At 44.1% G+C, this 21,774-nt stretch overlaps 1 protein-coding gene across 8 annotated transcripts in view; it reads right to left on the bottom strand.

The window, feature by feature from the left end:
• Positions 1 to 21,774, bottom strand: part of FARP2 (FERM, ARH/RhoGEF and pleckstrin domain protein 2) — a 105,625-nt gene that overhangs the window by 69,191 nt on the left and 14,660 nt on the right. For all 8 annotated transcript variants that reach the window (XR_015255680.1, XM_086720208.1, XM_086720211.1 and 5 more), the window contains exon 2: positions 21,000 to 21,231. Coding sequence is in view for 7 of the 8 variants with exons in the window: in XM_086720208.1 (XP_086576334.1) it covers positions 21,000 to 21,203 (204 nt within the window). In the remaining variant the exon portion in view is untranslated. The remainder of the gene's footprint in view (positions 1 to 20,999; positions 21,232 to 21,774) is intronic.

Raw genomic sequence — 21,774 nt, 5'->3', positions numbered from 1 at the left:
GGGAGGAGTGTCACTAGCCACAGAGCCAGAGGGTGCTGGCGTATAGAGGTGGCTCAAACTAGATGCCAGGAAGCAAATTTCAGGAGAAGCCTCAAAGAATACAGATCAACAGTGAAAGACAGAACCCGGGGAGTAAAACTTAAATCCGTCGTTTGCAGAAACGAGGGGCAAGAGGCATCAGGAGCAGAGCTGCACAGAAGCCAGAGGCAAACAAGAAGTTGTATGTGAGCTGTACAAGGGAGACACTGTGAGACCCACCCTCCCCTGCCCCACCCCCACAACCACAGGCGAAGAAGAAGTAAAGGCAAAGCTAACTTACATACAAACCTCAGGTCACTGGATAAATTTCAAATTTCAGCTAGGCTATAACCAGCCACCCATACAAGACCTCCTGAAGATAGCCATCCACGAACAACTTATCTGCCCCAAAGATGAGAAGTCAAACTAAAATCATTGCAAATATTCAAAGATACTCAAGATAAAAGGAGAAAAGAAACAAAATACAAAACAAATGTAAGATGAACACTCAGTTGAAAAATGTTGCCTCTTAGCACATGAAGCTGTGACTGAAATTTGAACTGAAAAAGAAAAGTTCATAGAGCAACTGCCTCTGTAAATTAAGAGCAGAAAGAACAGATACAAGAGCTCTAGAGAAGACAATAACATCTATCCTGAGAAAAAGGATCAGCTGGGTGACAGTTCCTCTGCACCTGTTTTCTACTTGTGTGACCTTGGGCAATATCTGAACTTGGGTCGTCTTTTCATTATTGAGTTGTAAGTCATTTTAAACTATTTTTCAGATATAGAATTTATAAATATTTTCTTCATTCTTTTTACTTTCTCAATAGTATTATTTCTAGCACATTTTTTGTTTTGTTTTAATAAAGTCCAATTTATCCATTTTTCTCTTTTGTCATTTCTGGTTTTGGTACCATACCTAAGAAACCACTGTTTAACCTAAGGTCATGAAAATTTTCTCCTAGGTTTTCCTCTAAGAGTTTTATAGTTTTAACTCAACACTTAGGTCACTAATCCACTTCGAGTTGGTTTTTGTGTGTGGTGTTAGGTAGGGTTCAGCTTCATTCTCATCCATTTGTGGAAGACCATTTGTTCTCTGTTGAACTGGCTTAGCACTTTTTTTAGGGTATTTTCTTCAACTGACCATAAACATAAGGACTTACTTCTTGACTTTCAATTCTATTCCACTGATATCTATGTCTATCTTTACGTCAGTACCACTATGATTTGATTACTATAGCACTATAGTAAGTTTTGAAGTGTGAGTACTTCAACTTTATTCTTTTTCAAAATTATTTTTGGCTATTTTAGTTCCCTTTCATTTCCATATAAAATTTCATTTTAAATGTTTATTTATTTTGAGAGAGAGCAAGTGTGAGTGGGGAGGAGCAGAGAGAGAATCCCAAGCAGGCTCCATGCTGTGAGGGCAGAGCCAGATGTGGGACTCAATCCTGCGACTGTGAGATCATGACCCGAGCTGAAATCAAGAGTTGGACGCTCAACCGACTAAACTACCTAGGCACCCACCCCTAGGTAAAATTAAATATAAAATTTAAAAATCAGCTTGTTAATTTCTGCAAAAAAAGCCCACTGGGATTTTGATGGGGATCACATTAAATCTGTAGATCAACTGAGGAGTATTGCCATCTTAATAATGGTAAGACTCCTTTTATTATTATTATTTTTTAATGCTTATTTATTTTTGAGAGAGACAGAGTGTGAGCAGGGGAGGGGCAGAGAGAAGAGGGAGACACTGAATCTGAAGCAGGCTCCAGGCTCTGAGCTGTCCACACAGAGACCAACATGAGGCTCAAACTCACGAACCATGAGATCATGACTTCAGCTGAAGTTGACGCTTAACTGAGCCACCCAGGTACCCCATTAATGGTAAGTCTTCTGATACACGAACATGGGATGTCTTTTCTTAGCTATTCTTTAGTTTTTTGCAACAGTTTTACGTTTTTTTTTTTTTTTTTTAAGTTTATTTATTTATTTTGGTATAGAGAGACAGACGAACTGGGGAGGGATTGAGGGGGCGGAGGCAGAGTATCTGAAGCAGGCTCTGTACTGACACCAGAGAGCCAAATGTGGGGCTTGAATTCATGACCTGTGAGATCATGACCTGAGCTGAAGTTGGACGTTCAACCAACTGAGCCACCCAGGCGTCCTGCTTTACAGTTTTCAGTGCACAATTAAAAAAAAAAAAAAAGTAATAGTTTCACTGGAGCTCATAATATCTGTGTTTGGAATTCTGTTTTATGGTCTCTCATGATCACTGGAATCTGGGCTGTCCTGAACATGGCATGATGAAGTGGAGTGAAAACATGCAAAGCAAAATTCCTGGACTTCCACAGCTGAGCTCTAGGTTTCATTTTACTGTCTTTTGCTAGAAGCACCAGCAAAAGTTGCTAATGAGTATTTATTATATTTTGGCAAACACCATCCTAAAATGGAAATGAATAATATATGTTCACTTAGCCCAATCTTTGCCTTTAATCTTTAAGTATTTGTTGAAGAAAAAAAATCTCAGTGTCTTGACATTTGGTTCTAGTGTTTAAAATTTCTCTTTAAAAATCATGTTTTTCATAAATACAGAGTGAGATTTATTGGATTTGTTTTTAGTAGTATGTAGGGTTTTTTTTCTAATTAATATAGGTTTCCAGAGAAAATATAAAATTTGGTTCTATCTCATATATCAGTACTTCTAGCAGACAGGCCAAATGTAAATACAGATAGGAACAGTGATTCAATTATTTTAGGACTTTACATGTATTACCATGTTTAGTTTTTAGGAAAAACTGCAATGTAAAAACCAGTAAATAATTTTGCAGCTGGATTCAACATAAATACTCTACAACTGTAATTTAAGTTCTAAAACATAGGAAAATAGATGGACAATGTAAAGGAAGGATAATTAGACCCTATAAACAAATCAGTGGACTGTGTTTTAATTAGAATTTTGTTGGGCTCATGAATTTGTAATTATTTTGATAATTATACTGGGAAAGAGAAAAAGCCTCTCTGGGTTATTCTCTTTGGATTCTTCTTTCCTAAAAAGTTTTTTTTTTTTAATCTTTTTATTTTATTCTATTTTAGAGAGTGAGCGAGCGAGTTGGAGAGAGGGACAAAGGGAGAGAGAGAGAATCTTAAGCAGGCTCTATGCTGTGTGAAGCTGGACGTGGGGCTCAATCTGATGATGCTGGGATCATGACCTGAGCCAAAATCAAGTCAGATGCTCAACTGACCAAGACATCCAGACACTCCCTAAAAAGTTTAATTAAACACCTGGAACTAATGTAATATTGTATGTCAAGCATAGTTCAATAAAAAAAAAAAGCATAATTCAAAATCTCCGGGTCACTAATTAGATTTTTAAAACTCTCTTTTTATGGGTTATAACAGATTTCTTCTTTAAGAAATTAGTAGTTGATAACCAGAGAGTGTAGAAGTTTTGAGGTTCTCTTGTTAAATTTATTCCCAAGTATTTTTTTTGATGTGTAAAGTGTTTTCTTAATTTTATTTTGGAATTGTTCATTACTATTATAAAAAAATACAAGTGATCTTTATACATTAAAAAAATTTTTATAATGTTTTATTTTTTTGAGAGAGATGGAGACAGATTATGAGCAGGGGCAGAGAGAGGAGACAGAGAATCTGAAGCAGGCTCCAGGCTCTGACTGGTCAGCACAGACCCTGACACGGGGCTTGAACTCACGAACCACGAGATCATGACCTGAGCCGAAGTCGGACGCTTAACCGAATGAGCCACCCAGGTGTCCCAAGATCTTTGTATATTGATCTTGTGTCCTGCAACCCTGCTGAATCTGTTTATTAGTTCTAATAGTTTTTAGTTTGGGTTTTTTGAGGTAGATTCCTTAGGAATTTGCATATTATGACAATGTCATCTGTAAACAGAGATCGTTTCACTTCTTCCTTTCCAACCTGGATGCCTTTTAAAAAAATTTTCTTCTTCTTTTTCTATTTTCCCCAATTGTCCTGGCTAGAAATTCTAGTAGTAAGTTTTTTTTTTTTTTTTTAATTTTTTTTAACGCTTTATTTATTTTTGAGACAGGGAGAGACAGAGCATGAACAGGGGAGGGTCAGAGAGAGGGAGACACAGAATCTGAAACAGGCTCCAGGCTCTGAGCTGGCAGCACAGAGCCTGATGCGGGGCTCGAACTCACGGACCGTGAGATCATGAACTGAGCCGAAGTCGGCTGCTTAACCAACTGAGCCACCCAGGCGCCCCATAGTAGTAAGTTTTAAGAAACCTCTTTACCTCAGTTTTCTTTTTTATTTATTTATTTATTTAAAAAAAATTTTTTTTTTCAACGTTTATTTATTTTTGGGACAGAGAGAGACAGAGCATGAACGGGGGAGGGGCAGAGAGAGAGGGAGACACAGAATTGGAAACAGGCTCCAGGCTCTGAGCCATCAGCCCAGAGCCCGACGCGGGGCTCAAACCCACGGACCGCGAGATCGTGACCTGGCTGAAGTCGGACGCTTAACCGACTGCGCCACCCAGGCGCCCCTACCTCAGTTTTCTTAAGTATAAAACTAATTATAATGCAAACGGTGAGGATGAAATTAAGTAACACATCCTGCAAAGCACTTTAGAACAGCACTCAGAATATGGTAAATACTTAATGTTGGCCATTAGGTTAGGACATCTAAAGCAAATGATTCAGAAAGATTGAAAAATAAAACTATGCAATGAGTGTACCAGGCATACTGTAAACAACAACAACAACAACAACAACAACAACAACAGAAAAGCAAGGGAAACCTGAACTTAGAGAATACACAGTTGCATTTAGGCCAAAAAGTCGCTAGAACAAAAGAAAGAGGACATTTTATAAAAGGAAAACAGTGCCATCCTCGTCAAGCTATAACCGTGAATATCTCTGTACAAGTGAATCTAGTGTCAACATTCATAAAACAACAATTACAGGAGATAAGAAGAGGAATAGACATGAACACATTACCAATGGCTAATTTACTTCCTCAGTGATAAAGTAATCACATGGACAGAAGTGATATTATGGATGATGTGTGTGTGTGCACATAAGTGCATAAACAAGACTGAAAATGGTCAGGAAGAATTAAATGGATAATATGACCAAAACATCAAAGAGGCTATTTTGGGGTGTAAAAGAGTAAGAAATTTTTTTTCCTCTGTACTCTTTTATATTGACTGAATTTTTTACTGTGAGCGTGTATCAATTTTATAATTAAAAAAATACATACAGAAACTTCCTGGGGCAGAAAATGCAAAACAAAAAGACAACACAAAAAAGCACACAAAATGTTATTATTTTATAAACCCAACTGACTTGAATAATTAACAATAACAGCATTAATTTCTAAACTGCAGAAAATCTACAGCAATAGGAAATTTTGTTTTTCCAGAACTTTATGGAAACAACGTTCCAAAAACAATTTACTTTCTCTAGTGCTCTTACTTGTCTCCACATTTAAATCCAGTAAGAAAAAAACTGACCCAGTGTAAAGCCTGTGTTCTCAGCAAGAGTCTGTCCTCTCTCAAGGTACCTATTTTTATTTTTTTTAAGTTTATTTATTTTTGTGAGAGAGTATACAAGCGGGGGAGGAGCTGAGAGAGCGAGGGAGACACAGAATCCAAAGCAGGCTCCAGGCTCTGAACTGTCAGCACAGATGTGGGGCTCAAACTCATAGAGTGTGAGATCATGACCTGAGCCGAAGTCAGACACTTAACCAACTGAGCCACCCAGGCGCCCCGTACCTATTTTTATTTTTTATGTTAATACACTAACAAGTTCAATTTTTATGATGTTACTACTTATACCTAATTTATAATTTCATTTCATATTACAATTTGCATTCATAATGACATTTAGGTCATGTTTTTATTATTCTGTGTGGTTTTAAAAAAATGGAAGATTGATGTAAATTAAAGCCAAAAGCAAGCAACTACAGAGCTGAATGTTCTTGATTTAACAGAAGTTTGATTTGAAAGAGCTCACTATGTATTTAAAAACAAATTTTTTAATCTTTATTTATTTTTGAGAGGGGGGGAGGGGCATGGAGACAGGGAGACACAATCTGAAGCGGGCTCCAGGCTCTGAGCTGTCAGCACAGAGCCTGATGTGGGGCTCGAACCCATGAACCATGAGATCATGACCCAAGCTGAAGTCGGACGCTTAACTAAGTCACCTAGGTGCCCCACTATGTATTTTTAACATTTATCTTTCAGCATATTTTCCAGGAGAACAGCAACGTCCAGAGCCTTCAGGTGATTCTGAGTTGTCTTAACAAAAATTACTTTAATAGGAAAAAACGGGTTTTTCTTCTGCTATAAAAATCTGACTTTACCAGTTTCAAATACCAATACATGCCCCCCTGCCAAAAGCATACTGCCACATATTAGTGAGAAACAAATTTAAAAAGTAAAGTTATGATGATATGAAGAAACATTATGAATATTTAAGTACAGAAAACTAAGAATGTATTTTTCATAATCAGGAACATGAGACTTATTTCAGAAAGACATTTTAGTTTATCAATGGACTTATTTCACAGAAGTCTAAACTGAAGCTTTTGAGAAGGTTATTAGTTCCAGGCAGGTGTTTAAGATTGTGGATTAAGGAAGAAAATATTTCTTTTTTCACCATCATCAGAAAAAGCTCTTGAATAAGGGCTGGGATCCTCTCTGCCACTGTGGCAAAATGAAGCTGTGTTATATAAACTATACAATTATACACATAAAAGCATAACACGTGTGCACAAGAACATCCCACAGCATTCCAACAACAGCAGTTTGGAAGCACCAACAGATGTTTTCATGTTTCTCTTTAATGACTAGTCAAAATCTCTAAAAATAAAAGCCCCATAATTACTGCAACCAGGAGTCAAAGACTGAGGATAGTTTTAAAAAGTTGCCTCCCTGGCCCACAGCATGACACTTGTGACACTCGTCCTTTGACATGAACCAGTATGAACGCAATCACAGCACCACACAAGGGCAATACTAGCATCTTGGGAAGGTCACAGCAATGGCTGTCCTTGCCCTTGTGTATGAGAGTGCAGGTCACTAAAGGACACGGCAAGGACCCTCCACTCAGATGCTGAGGATCACTTCAGGCTCCTTGTGTCCCCAAACAGCTCCTGACCATCCTCCCAAAGCAGCTCTCCTCATGACCCCTATCTGAGGCCCAAGCTGGCATCACCTTGGCTCTTTGGTTTCTGTGCCAACATCTTCTGCACAGCAAATCCTGTGGGCTCCTGCTTCAAAATCCTTCCAGGACGAAACTGATGGTCAGCACTGTCCTGCTCCTCCTCTCCATACCAGCCCTGACCTGGCTCTGGTCCAGTCATCATGCCCTTGGGGCATTTCTGCCTGCACCTCCAGGCCACTGTTCCAACCACCCTGAACACTCTTCCTGAGAAGAGAGGTCTGAGCCCCACTCCCTTGCTATCTCAGAGTGCAAACCCCACATTCCTGTCCCCTTCCCGTTTTGTCTCTCTCCCTAGCACTAAGTGTTCTGTGTTTCGCCGTGGTCATTGTCAAACTCCTGCTGCAGAACAAGCACCGAGAAGGCTGAGCCCACTGTCCATCCTGCTGACCTATGCACTTCCGGCTTCCACGAGGGTGCCTGGCAGGTGCTGAGGAAACACACCAGCTGAACAAAGGCGGCCCCTATGGGCCTCTGGGTCAGTAAGCACAGCTCAACCCACACTGACAGTCTGTTTCCTAGGTCTCAAATTCTCATGTGTGATTTCCACCATTTCCTGTCCTTTTCGTCACTGTAGATGTCACTTCTGTGAAGTCTCCAGCACTCCTTCTTGTTTCCATCTCTTTTTTTAACTTTAAATACAATGTATATGCTATTTCCCTAACTCTTAACCTCCTATTTTTTTCTAAACTTCAAATACAATGTGGAAATATTTGCAAATCATGTATCTGATATAGGGGTTAATATCCAGGATATATAGAGAACTCTTAAAACTCATCAACAAACTCCAAACAACTTGATTTAAAAAGGGGCACAGGACTTGAGTATACATTCCTCCATAAGAGATCTACCAACGTCCAATAGACACGTGAAAAGATGTGTGACATCACTAATCACTAGGAAGATGCAAACAAGAATCACAATGAGACACCACCTCACACCCATTAGGATGGCTGCTATCAAAATAACAGAAAACAAGTGTTGGAGAGGATGTGAGGAAATGGGACCCTCATCCACTGTGGGTGGGAATGTGAATTGGTGCAGCCAATGTGGAAAATAGCCCGGGGATTCCTCAAAAATTAAAAACAGAATTACCACACGATCCAGCAATTCTACTGCTGGGTGTACACTCCAAGGAAGTGAGAGCAGGGTCTCTGTGAGGTGTTTGCACCTCCGCGTCCAGAGCACCGTTATCCCCAACAGCTGAAATATGGAAGCACCACTGACAGATGAACGGAGGAGCACGGTGTGGTCCACCTGCACGATGGAATATTGTTCAGCCTTAAAAAGGAAGCAAATTCTAACGCCTGCTTCCACATGGCGGAGCCCTGAGGACATTAGGCTCCGTGATCAAGCCAGTCACGAGAAGACACGCAGAGTCGTCAGATTCACAGGGACAGAGAGCAGAAGGGTGGGCGCCAGGGGCTGGGGGACGGAGAGTCAGTGTCTCATGGGGACAGAGTTTCAGTTTTACAAGAAGAAAAGAGCTGCACAGAGGATGGCAGTGATGGCCGTGCTGCGGCGTGAATGTATTTAAGGCCCCTGAGCCGTGTGCCCTTAAAGGTGGCTAAGGGGCGCCTGGGTGGCTCAGTTGATTGTCTGACTCTTGATTTTGGCTCAGGTCATGTTCTCATAGTTTGTGGGTTTGAGCCCCGCGTCAGGCTCTACACTGACAGCTCAGAGTCTGCTTGGGATTTTCTCTCCCCTCCCCTCCCCCACATTCATGTGCTCCCTTTCTCAAAAATAAATTTAAAAACATAAAAAAGGTGGCTAAGATGCTACATTTTTGTTGCATGTATTTTACCACAATAAAAAAAAAAAACAAAAAAAATGATGCAGATCAAACACCAGAAAAATCCTCCCTAGACCCACAAAACAAAAAACCAGAAGTTTTATAAAAAACAGGCTCCTGCCCATTTTTTTTTATTATATATTTTTTTAACGTTTATTTATTTTTGAGACAGAGAGAGACAGAGCATGAACGGGGGAGGGGCAGAGAGAGAGGGAGACACAGAATCGGAAGCAGGCTCCAGGCTCCGAGCCATCAGCCCAGAGCCCGACGTGGGGCTCGAACTCACAGACCATGAGATCGTGACCTGAGCTGAAGTTCGACGCGTAACCGACTGAGCCACCCAGGCGCCCCAGGCTCCTGACCATTAAACTGGAGATTTTATTAAAAATTTTTATAAGATGGGAATGCAAACTGGTGCTGTCACTCTGGAAAGCAGTATGAAGGTTTCTTAAAAAATTAAAAATAGAACTACCCTATGACCCAGCAATTGCACTACTAGGTGTTTATCCAAAGGATACAGGAGTGTTGTTTTGAAGGGGCACATGCACCCCCATGTTTATAGCAGCACTATCGACAAGAGCCAAAGCACGGAAAGAGCCCAAATGTCCATCGATGGATGAATGGATAAAGAAGATGTGGTATATATATACAATGGAGTATTACTCGGCAATCAAAAAGAATGAAATCTTGCCATTTGCAACTACGTGGATGGAACTGGAGGGTATGTATGCTAAGCGAAATTGGTTAGTCAGAGAAAGACAATTATCATATGATCTCACACATACGAGGACTTTAAGACACAGATGAACACAAGGGAAGGGAAGAAAAAATAATATAAAAACAGGGAGGGGGACAAAACATAAGAGACTCTTAAATATAGAGAACAAACTGAGGGTTGCTGGAGGGGTTGTGGGAGGGGGGATGGGCTAAGTGGGTCTGGTGCGTTGAGGAAACTACTCCTGAAATCATTGTTGTACTATATACTAACTAAATATTTAAAAAAGAAAGAAAGAAATAGCAAAAAAAAAAAAAAAAAAAATCTTGTAAGAAACATTGCCGAAGGGGGAGAAGCAGGCGCTGGTGAGCACTACTGGGGGTGCGGAGGAGAGTGATTTCACTGCACCTGTCCCAGCCTCACAAAAATGCGTAACACCCTCTGGTGTAGGACTGCCACTGTACATATTTATCTAAAGGAAACAATCAAGAATGTGTATAAAGACTTATTATAGAGAAATTGAAAGCAGAAAACTTTGTAGCCATTAAAAACTTTTTAAAGAGTAATTACACAGAAAAATATTCACAGTGCATTAAATTTAAAAATAGACTACAAAAATGCATGTAAATCTGATTCCAATTTTATTTAATATATGTGGTAGGTAAAAAGTAAAAGAAAGATATTCAGAAAAATGTGAATGGCTGTTCCCTCTGGGTAGTTATCTTTGGTCATGGATCACTTAAATTTTTCTATTTCTCTACAACGAATTATTTGTATGACAGAAACTGAATTACTTTGCAGATGAGTTCCATCTAAAACCAGGAGCATCAGGAACCCCAAGTGACATCCTGGTTGGTCTTGCAGCCACAGTCAGTTCAGCAAGCAGCAGAGAAGCGAGAGGGACCTCGCCAGAGCACAGCTTCTCTGTGGACACTGACCCCAGTGAGCACGTCATCGTGCGAGAGTAATAAAAAATGTACAAAACACTCTACAGAAGTGAAAATGCAGGGGTGCCTGGCTGGCTCAGTTGGAAGAGTGTGCAACTCTTGACATTGGTATTGTGAGTTTGAGCTCCACGTTGTGGGTAGAAATTACTAAAAAAAAAAAAAAAAAAAAATACACTTAAAAAATACAAGAAGTAAAAAAGCAGAATGCTCTCTTTGAAAAAAGAGAAAATTATAAGTCTACAATTAGTTTTCTGGAGAATCTTGGTTTCTTTCTGGATCTGGAAGTGACAATTAACACTGATAATGAACCGTGGGGCTGGTGTGCTCTAGAAATGCTCCACAGGAAGACACTCCAAGTTGGCTGTGAAAACAACATTGGACCTTCTTGGTACAGAGAAGAGGGTTTTTGAATCTTGTTCAGTGATGGATGGGTGGGTGGGTGAATGAAGAACGAACGAACGAACGAACGAATGAACGAAGGGCAGGGCCAGGAGAAAAGGGCACAAAGGTTGGAATCAGGTGGGGAGGGTACACGTTCCAGAACATACCAACTCTTCTTAAAGCCACAGGCCCTGGTCCTGCCCAGAATCACCTGAGACCCCTGCCAACAAGACCCTGTAAGCCAAGTCTGCGGCTCGGTGCCGAGGCCCCTGGAGACTGTAGCAGCAGGAAGGAGGGACAAGTCCCTCCTGTCAAGCCGGTGGCAGGAGGATGGAACTGGAGGCTAAGAGAGGGTAAGAGTCCTCCACAGAGGAGGAGGGGACAGCTCGACAGGAGGGGAGAGAGGCACACAGTCCGGGGGGCATTGTGTGGAGGAAGGGAACGTATGACAGGAGAACCGGCTGGCAGAACCGTCCTGCATGACCTGGGCAGGGCCAGAAAGGGCACATCTCACAACCACAAAGTCTATGCTAGGAACACACCCTCGAGAAACCCACACGCGTCCCCACGACAACATATACAACCTCAGTGTTCCCAACAGAACAAGACTGAATTCTAGTGCATCCAGAAAACACTGCGCTGAGCCCAGGGCAACAGGGACTAGCAGGGCAGCCGAGGGAAGGCCTGCACTGGAGGACTTTGGGCCTTTCTGGCCTCTGGGAACTGCCCTCAACTGCAACCCACATGGCCCCAGTGGGAGGAGACATGGACCATATCATCCCACAGTTCCAGATGGGTCACCTGATCAAAGCTGTCCCCAGACCTGGAACAAGGCACTTCTATACGCCGTCAAGAGGCCTAGGGTTGAGATTTAAAACTTGGTCCTCACTTGCCCTGTGTGGTGATTTTTTTTCTTTTTTAAAGGCTGCCCCTTGCAGGGACTAACCAATTCATTTAAAAAGAATTTTTTTTTAACGTTTATTTATTTTTGAGAGAGAGACAGAACACGAGCAGGGGAGGGGCAGACGGAAAGGGAGACGCAGAATCCGAAGCAGCTCCAGGCTCGTAGCTGTCAGGACAGAGCCCGACGTGGGGCTCAAACTTACAAACTGAGATCACGACTTGAGGTGAAGTCCGACACTCAACTGACTGAGGCCCCAGGTGCCCCTGTGTGGTGATTCTTTAGGGACAGAGAGAAAGAAGCTGGCCGAGGAAAGGGGGACCAAGAATGCTGGGCAAGGGGGCCCCAAAGAAGAGTTCATCAGGCAAGCATCACCCTCAAGTGGGTCACCTACTTGTGGGGAGGTGGGCCAAGAATGCAGGCATCTGAAATTTTGGGGAAGAGGTGAAAAGAACTGAAGGGAGGCATGAGTCAAAGGCCAAGTCAGTAAATTAGGTATATGTTCAGCTCCTCAGCCTTCTAGGAACAAGCCAAAGCAGAACCATTCGGGATGAGAAATGAGAGTATCACTGGGGTAAGACGAGAGCACGGGGCAGGGTGGCGCTCCTGGGTGGCTCAGTCAGTTTAAGCGTCTGACTTCTGCTCAGGGCATGATCTCATGGTTCGTGAGTTCGAGAGTCTGCTTCGGATTCTGTCTTGCTGTCTCCCTCTCTCTCTCTGCCCCTCCACTGCTTGCACCGTTTCTGTGTCTCAAAAAATGAATAAAAACGTTTAAAAAATTTTAAAAAAAAGAGAGAGCACAAGGTTTCTGGAGACAGCATGGGGGTGGTCACAAGAGCAGGCTCCCAGCTGGAGAGGTTAGCTGCTACCTGTGTCACCTGGGGGCTCATTCCGTCTCATTCCCATATCCTGCTGGGGCTGCTGACGATAGGAGATAAAACTGCCAACTGCCAGAACTGAGGTGCCCAAGAAGTGGCATTCCACGTCCAGGTGACCCTCCGCCAAGACACTGAGAGATCTCGGTGGTGATGGGACTCTCACCGGTACAAAGATCAGGAGGACAACAGTTCCCTTTTCTTTTCCATTTGCTGGTCTAGCTCCTCCTCTGTCGACATCACATCCAACAGACTGTGTATGCCGACCTCGAGCTGTGTGCATGCACGCGCATTAGGGTTGGCGGGGGGAGCCGGCACCAGCAGCTTTGATGACACGTCTCAGTCACTGAGGATAAAAACATCCACATCTCTGCCCTGTACCACCTGGCCACATTCCTGGGCATCATGGTCAAAGGAACAGATCAGCTTTCTCAGACAAAATAACAGGGTTCTGAGGCTAGGACAGAGTCCTGTAATAGCTGTATATACTCGAAATACATAAGAGCTTTTGTATAGAGCCTATATTATCTCCAAATTCAGATGCTGAATTACTGCCTTTTTCTTCTGAGATCACACCAAAATAAGTTCTAAAGAGGTTTATTTGCCATATTTAGGATGTTCATGTGGGAGCAATGACAAACATCTGGCTACGATACTTTCTGGAATTTTGACTATTTCTTCCTGGCCAGAAGGAAAACATTAACTTTTTACTGGAATAGCAACTAGCACAGAACTTCAGGATTGAGACACTGTCCTCCAACTTGTCACATATTTAATCTAAAGCTTTTCCAATTTTTAAAAAAAGTAAGCCTCCTCCAAAAATTCTGAGTATGATAAAGAAAAGGGGAATGTGAGCAAACAGATTAACAATAATCAAGAAACCTCATATTCATTAGAACTTGCTCCCCAGTTGCCAGCAAAGGCACGGAACATTCACTTCTGTGGGTGAGGTCTCACACACCCAAACTACACCCCAGATTGTTCTTTTAATCACTAAATATCACCTTTTCCATACTATTAGCTTCCAGATAACAGAAAAGCTAAAATTCACATCAGTTCCTAAACCTGGTGGTGAATTATCAATTAGAAGAATATCTGTTTTAGAAATATTGCCCTGAAGTCTAGCAGAAGGCCTCTCCCTCTAGTGCACCAACACTCAGACACTTTCCACGCTTAACGTGGTGTGGAGCTGAAAGCATTTCTACTCTGTGACTTTGCACACAGGACAAGACAAGCTGACACATGGCTTCCAGATGGTTTCTTTTATGGCTCAGAAAAAAAAAAAAAGACCTTCTAGAGCTGAGGCCAGATTTCTATTTTCAAAACCACAAAATTCATTTAACTCACTGAAAATAAATCAAGACTTTACTAGATCAAAAAACCGGCCACTGACTGACCTTCGCATAGCTAAAACCCCCATCAATAGATGTCAAATGTCACTTAAAATGAGACATGACGGAAGCCTAGGCAGATGGCTCCCCAGACTCCGCTGTGCAGGCTGCTCTCCTTTCCCGGAACCCCTAGATAAGTGCCTTCGGTACAGAAAGTATCTTATCTTCATTAGTCATCAGAAGAAAGAGCCACAAAGTGTTATCTCACCTCCTATCTTACAAAGTCCTGGTAAGTATACGTTGCGGGCAGCAAACGATTTATATGGACAAGGGTAATCAAAGTAGTGGTTACTTATAAATGAATTAAGTGAGAGAAATAACTGATTTAAAAATACAGTGTATCAGTCCTTAGTTCTTTAAATTTACAAGACAACTCTAAAGGGAACTTTAAAATGTTTTACAGATCTTCCAAGTCAGCGTCCACTCTTCGCCAGCTTCATCTCAGGGACACTGAGGCCAGCCCTCAGCTGTGCTTTCTTGGTGGTCCTCACAACCTTGCAATGTAGAAACGTTCATTCCGGGGGCACCTGGGTGGCTCAGTCGGTTGAACGTCTGACTCTTGATTTTGGCTCGGGTCATGATTTCGTGGTTCACAGTCCCTGGGATCAAGCCCCCATGCCGGGCTCTGCACTAATAGCTTGGAGCCTGCTTGGGATATTCTCTTTCTCTCTCTCTCTCTCTCTCTCTCCCCTGCTCACATATGCATGCTCTCTCTCTCTCTCAAAATAAATAAACATTAAAAACAAACAAAAAAAATGTTCATTCCATATGTGTACCAGGGCTCTGCAAGAGGGTTAACTTCATAAGTACCCAAAACCTACCCAAGGAACCACTCTGGAGATAACTGTTTACTGGTACAGTTCTCATGTTTTTGGCTCAAAACTTTCCCTTCTTTAACCATTAAAAATAACCATTCAAAATAAACTTCTAGAATTTCACCTCAAACCATAATGAGCTACCACCTAACACCCCCCAGGATGACTAGAACTCGGAGACCAGGTAATACAGGTGCAGGGGAGGACACGGACAGACTGGAGGCCCACACACTGCTGGTGGGTGAGCCCCAGACACAGCCAGCCACTCTGGAAAATGGTGTGGCAGTTCCTCTAATAGTTACCATGTGACCCAGCAATTCCACTCCTGGGTACACACTCAAGAGAAACACACACGTCCACACAAAACCCTGCACATGAATATTCACAGCAGTACGATTCCTAACAGCTAAAAGGTGGAGTGTCCATCAGCTGCCGAGTGATAAACAAAATGTGGTCTATCCATACACAGCATTATTCGGGCACAGAAAAGAAAGCAGTGCTGACACATTCTACACACGTACAAACCTCTGAAACGTGATGCTCAGGAAAAGAAGCCAGTCACAAAAGAACACACGTAGTCCCACTCACAGGAAATGTCCAGAACAGTGCGGTCTATGGAGGAGGGGCGCAGACTACTGTCCGCTTACAGCTGAAGCGAGAGGAGACGAGGGCAGCGAAGTGGCAGCTAAAAGCTGTGAGGTTTCTTCCTGAGGCGGCGAAGATGTTTTCAAATTGACCGCTGCAGCTGCCCGTCTGGGAACACACTAAGCCGCGTGGAAGCGCACACTTCAAATGGGTGACTTGTGTGGGACGTGAACTTTACTTCAACGAGGCTGTTGAAGACTTTACCATCGACGCCACTAAAACCTGTCTGGACGAGAGCAGACCCTGGCTTCTGGCTGTAAGCCCTCTGGACTCGCGGGCAACAAGCACTGGACAAGCTCACGTGATCCAGCCCTAGAAGGGGCCGGAACAAAGTTTCCCCACACCCAGCGAGCCCCCCAGCTCCTCCTTGGCAGTTGGAGTGCTGGAAACATGGGCTGTCACCGCGGCGGTCAACACAGCGACGTGACACGCGGTGCGTCCGCACACCCAGAGAGAGCGGAGAAAGAGATACAACTGGGGGCCTGCAGAGCTCACCTTTCTTAAACTGTAACGAGGATGGCCAATGCCATCTTACTTACTAAGACAGACACGAAACAGCACACACTGCTCGGGAAGAGACGTGAACCCCAACAGGGAGGTCTTCGGGCTGAGCTACTCTGTATTTTCACTGAACAACATAGAAGCATTTCAAAAATAACTAAAAGTCAAAATTTTCCCTAAATTAAAAAGGTCCCTTCAATGTCAACTACGGATTCTACACAATGCCAGTGATTCAAACTCCCTGTGTGCAGGAGCCAGTGGCCATGTCCCCCCCCACCACCCCCAAACAAACACACACGCACTCGAATCTGAGGTCAGAAAACTCTGCTCTAGGGGAGAATTCAGGACACTCTTGAAGAAAGGATGTTAACCCAATCTATGTTTTGATTTCCTTCATTCAACACGTATTTACCGAGCCAGCACGGTGCCACATCAATAACTCGGCAGAGCCTCAGACAAAACCTTGTCTCTGGGACTTGCCTTCCAGGAGGAGAGAGACCTCAGACAAGCTCTGGGGCAGGGGGTGGCTTCACTAAGACCTTCCTTCTGTGCTGCCAACAAAGACCCAGCCAGGGGTATCTGTGCACTGTGGGCCTGCTGCCCATAACCACGAGTGTGCGCCATCCCAGACAACAACCTGTGTCTCTTAGCTCAGATATAAAGGGCAGAGGGTGGCGGAGCAAATGTCACCTGCAGGACCCTGAGACCTGAGCTCTACTGCCACCCGCTTGTCCCCCTGACCTTCATCCCCCATTCTTCCTGAAGCTCTTCCTTCCCCCTCATCTCCTCACTCAGGCACAAGACCCGACAGGTAAAGCATCCCGTGGAGGAAACTCGAACTTCCCCCAAGCAGTAACGACAGTCTGGGCAAAGAGCTCTGGGGGCCCAGAGCGCCCAGACCACCCAGACCAGTGTGAGCTCAACCCCCGACTCACGCCTGCGCAGACGGACCACGGAGTGACCCACGGAGCCGCCGACAGTTACCCTCACCTCATTGTAACGTTCCATCCTCCATCCAAGGAAGAGCCCAAGCTTCATTTCTACAACACACAGCGTGTGTGTACGCGGAAGGTTTCCTTAAGGCCCGTGTGTGACCGCGTGCCCACCTCTACACGGGATGACGAGGCTCCCCTTTCTGAATATTCCATCCTAACCCTAAATGAAAGGAACCCAGCCACCCTTGCTCGAGGGTCACGGCTTTGGAAGTTATTTCCCATGATCTCCTTCTCTGCTGCAAATAAAGTTTTTTTTGTGTGCTAACTCACCTGGTGGAGTTTCTATGTGTGACTCACCAAGGAGGGAACTCACGTCAGTTTGGTCACCAGCGGTCAAGGAACAAGCAGTGGTGGATCAGTGATGGGGCCCCAGGGGCAACCAGCCTCCATCTCTGGATCTTTTACATCTTTGGAGCCATGGCTCGTGGGAGACACTGGGGAGAATGGATCAGGACAAGCCTGTGTTCTTGGACCAGAATCTCACAAAGGGGTATGGGGGAAGCATGTCCCCCCAGAGAAGGCCACGTGGCTTGCTCTGGGGCAGGCCCCACAAAGCATGTCGCCCGGCAAACGAGACCAGCCCACTGATGGGAGATACTAGAACTTCACAGAGACAGTCATCTTTCCAGAGATGCATTCCTGATCCACTGGCAACAGCCGTTGTGGTATGCCAAATAAAATGGTCACAAATTCCTCGGCACTCCCGCTACAAGGTAGCTCTACTGCTCTCCACTCTTCCCTGCTTGAATCTGGGCTTGCCTGGTGGCTTGTTTTGATCAGTTAAACTTGGTAGGCGTTACAGCACATGAACCCCAAGCATCCAGGGACCTGGCAGCTTCCACTCTTGAGAACATTTCCATCACGGTGCAAATAAGGAGAAGCTAGCTCCCTGGAGGGTGGAAAGAGGTTCTAGCTGGGGTGCCAGACATGGTAGGCCCTCCAGGCCAGCCCAGACCAGAAGACCCTCCCAAGCCAATGCTCAAACATGCAGGAAACATTTGATATTTACTGTTTGAAGTTACAAGGTTTTAGAGTGGTCTGTTACTTAACAAAATCCACTGACAGGGTTGTAGAGGACAGGGTACCTGGAAGCTGAATACAAATGACTCAAAAAAATATACTGAATTCTAACTCCTCCTAAAAGGTATGCGTTAGTGGGTAACATCATTCAAAAAGTACTCCATCCAACTCGGGGTACGTGGCAGCAATGTGATTCTGCAATTTCTGGTGACTCCGACAGGCTTACCAAAATATCAACCTGCAGGGAAGTGAAGATGATGATTCCATCTGATGAACAGAAGCAACTATAGGAGCCAAGGGCAGGCCTCCCCAAGATGGGCCACTGTGGCATGAACGCTATTTTGAGTTAAAAGCAATAAAAACCCAGCAGATTCAGGAAAAGCTCTTCACCGCCCCCCCCACCCCCCAACTAACTGTCTGCACCAGGAAGAGAACTATTAACAAAGACTCTTCACCTGAGACACTTATCTGCACGACAGTCAACCCCTATTCCCAGACATCTCCTCTCCCCTTCCTGTCCCAGACCCAACCCCCCTCCTGAGCTCATATAAGCATCGTGCTGCCTGTGTTAGGAATTTCCATCTCTGTGGATTCCCTATACATATGCTATTAAGTTGGATGTTTGCCGGTTGATCTGTCTCATGTCAATCTGATTCTTGGTCTAGCCAAACAGATCTGGAAGGGCAGAGAAAATTCTTCCTCCCCAACACAATAATCTCAACCTACTCAACTCTGACAAGTTCTAAATATGGTGAAACCTTTACAAAATGCCACTTCTGAATGCTGACGAATAAAGCAATCCAGACACTTAGCGATGGCGTGTATATCAGAGAAGGGCTATGTGTTATTTACGACTCCACAATAAATATGTGCTTTCTTCTTTTTTGGGCCTAGTTTTAGTTGATAAAGACTATTAGGCAGGATAAAAAAAGATGCTCTGAAAGTAAGCTCTGAATAGCTCAGTTCTTTGTGTTCTTTTCTCTCCTCTCCTCTCCTCTCCTCTCCTCCCCTCCCCTCCGTTCTTTCTTTTGAACATTCTGAGAGTGTTATAAGCCCAGACCATAGTGGGTGTGTCTATCAGAAGACGGCTAGACGGTGGAACTCTTGAGAGCACTGGCTGGAGAAGATCTGGGAGTCCAGCTGGCCCTGCACACCTTTAGCCCATTTCCTGCAGGTGACTCATCAAAGAGCACCACGCGGGGCTGGGAAATGCTGCCAAAGAGAGCCCACAGCCAGCCCCTAGCTCTCCAGCATTCAAAGGTAGCCTGTTTTGGACTACCTTCCCAGCAAAGGCTGCCTCTGGCAACACGGGAGTGACCCGGGAAGCTGGACAGACAGGTCCTACCAGTTTCAATTACTACCGCCCTGATGAAATGCTACTCAATTTCCTCCTCAGGTAAGACCTTAAAAGGAGTGTTCGGGGTCCTCTGAATTCAGATACTATGAATCTAGGCACTAGACGCTTACCATCAAACACTCAAGCAGGAGAGGCAAGAGAGGCTGGTGTGCCTGGGACCCCAGGCAAGAGGACTGGGGTACAGCCCTGACCTCCAGCTCCCCACCACTGACCCCCTCCCTCACTCCCTCCTCCCCTTCCCATGCAATGCGTTCTGAATTAGGCACCACCAGAGCCCCCAAGAAGTTTCCTCTAGGGTCATCACAGCCTGGCCCCCAGCTCAGTAATCTTAGTTTCTGTGTAGCATCCTGACTTCTTGACAGAAATCTCTAAGCACAAATAAGCCTCCTGCTAAAGTTTAAATTCATTCTCGTCCTTCCTTTTGTGACATTAAGAGCAGAAAAAACTTCTAAAGATACTACTTTAAACCATTATGAAAAAATTAGAAAAGAGAGACTATCTTTGTGCATTACATATAAAATAAATAATTTTAAAAAGCACACTCGTTCTAACACCATTTAGAAAATCAGTGTTTTCTAAAGTATTGTGTGGGTATAGGGGCGCCCGGGTGGCGCAGTCGGTTGAGCGTCCGACTTCAGCCAGGTCACGATCTCGCGGTCCGTGAGTTCGAGCCCCGCGTCGGGCTCTGGGCTGATGGCTCAGAGCCTGGAGCCTGTTTCCGATTCTGTGTCTCCCTCTCTCTCTGCCCCTTCCCCGTTCATGCTCTGTCTCTCTCTGTCCCAAAAATAAATAAACGTTGAAAAAAAAAAATTAAAAAAAAAAAATTAAAAAAAAAAAAAAGTATTATGTGGGTCTAAAAAGTATTGATTAGATACATATATACACACATACACTTATATGATACATTTACACATTTTTGCTATATTCACTTGTTTTTGCCAACATTATCAGTGCAATCTATTGTTAGGAAATTTTCAAAATAAAAACGTTAGTATGTTTTCTGTATCTGTTGATACAGAAAAACAAATTGAATGTTACTGTGCACCACCACCTGTGTGCCAGGCTCTTTGCACGCGTCCTTGCCACAGCCCCTGAGAAGAGGGGACTACAATCACCGCCATGTTTCAGAGAGGAGCTGACACACAGTGGGCAGATCTGGATGGGTCCAGTCCGTGCTCCACAGCAGTCAGCCAGCCTCTCTGAAGAACAGAAGGGCCATGTTGTATCAGAATTTCAAAGGAAAGACAGGAGAATATCACTTTTCAAATAAAAGGAGAAACTCAGAATCACTGTTTCCAAGGATCTTAGTGTTACCAACACCACCCTTGGTCAGCTTGATAAATAGGCCAAGTCTGATCAGCAAAATGGAATGTGGTTCATCATACTTGACTTTTAGAAAGTATAAGGAAATATGCCTCCGAATATCACTACTTACCTCAATGTCAAATATTTCCATGCTGTTGTCCAGCAGCTTCACTCGGAGGTGAAGGTGCTTCTCCTGTGTTCTGGCTGATGCCCGTGCTGCGGTTGCCAAGAGGTTCTGCCCAGGTTCGAGGGTGCTCACTCCCCCTGGGGTCTGGGCGCCCAAGCGTGTCCCTGGAGTCTGCAAGACTCTGTATGTTCCTTCTATCTCCCCCATTCTTCATCAGCTAAGAATGAAGAGCACTCTAAAACAAAACAAAAAACCCCAAAGAGTCACTGAAAGTCATTTAATGTTTGTTTATTTTTGAGACAATGTGAGAGACAGAGTGCAAGCAGTGGAGGGGCAGACGGAGGGAGACACAGAATCTGAAGTGGGCTCCAGGCTCTGAGCTGTCAGCCCAGAGCCTGACGTGGGGCTGGAACTCATGAACTGTGAGATCATGACCTGAGCCGAAGTCGGATGCTCAACCGACTGAGCCACTCAGGCGCCCCCAAAGTTATTTAGATATTAAAAAAAAAATCAGGTGCCCAGGAATTCTCTGCTCTAATTTTGCAACTTCTAGGTGTCTTAAGTTACATTAAAGCAAAGAGTTAAACAAGATTACCTTCTACTCATACATGGATCGGTGGATCACAAAATAACAAGCACTGTTCACAAAGACACTATTTCCTGGTGCTTCTGCAAGCCAGGCAATGCATCCTCTCATGTAACTCACAAGACCTCATCCAACAGTGGCCTGTGCCTTCGTCTGGCCGCCTGGAGTCCCCTGGTACATCCTCTGGGCTCC

The sequence above is a fragment of the Puma concolor genome, chromosome C1 (assembly GCF_028749965.1).
Source record: "Puma concolor isolate L17-30 chromosome C1, mPumCon1.1.hap2, whole genome shotgun sequence".
Classification (NCBI taxonomy): domain Eukaryota; kingdom Metazoa; phylum Chordata; class Mammalia; order Carnivora; family Felidae; genus Puma; species Puma concolor.
This window is presented reverse-complemented; position numbering and strand designations above follow the sequence as displayed.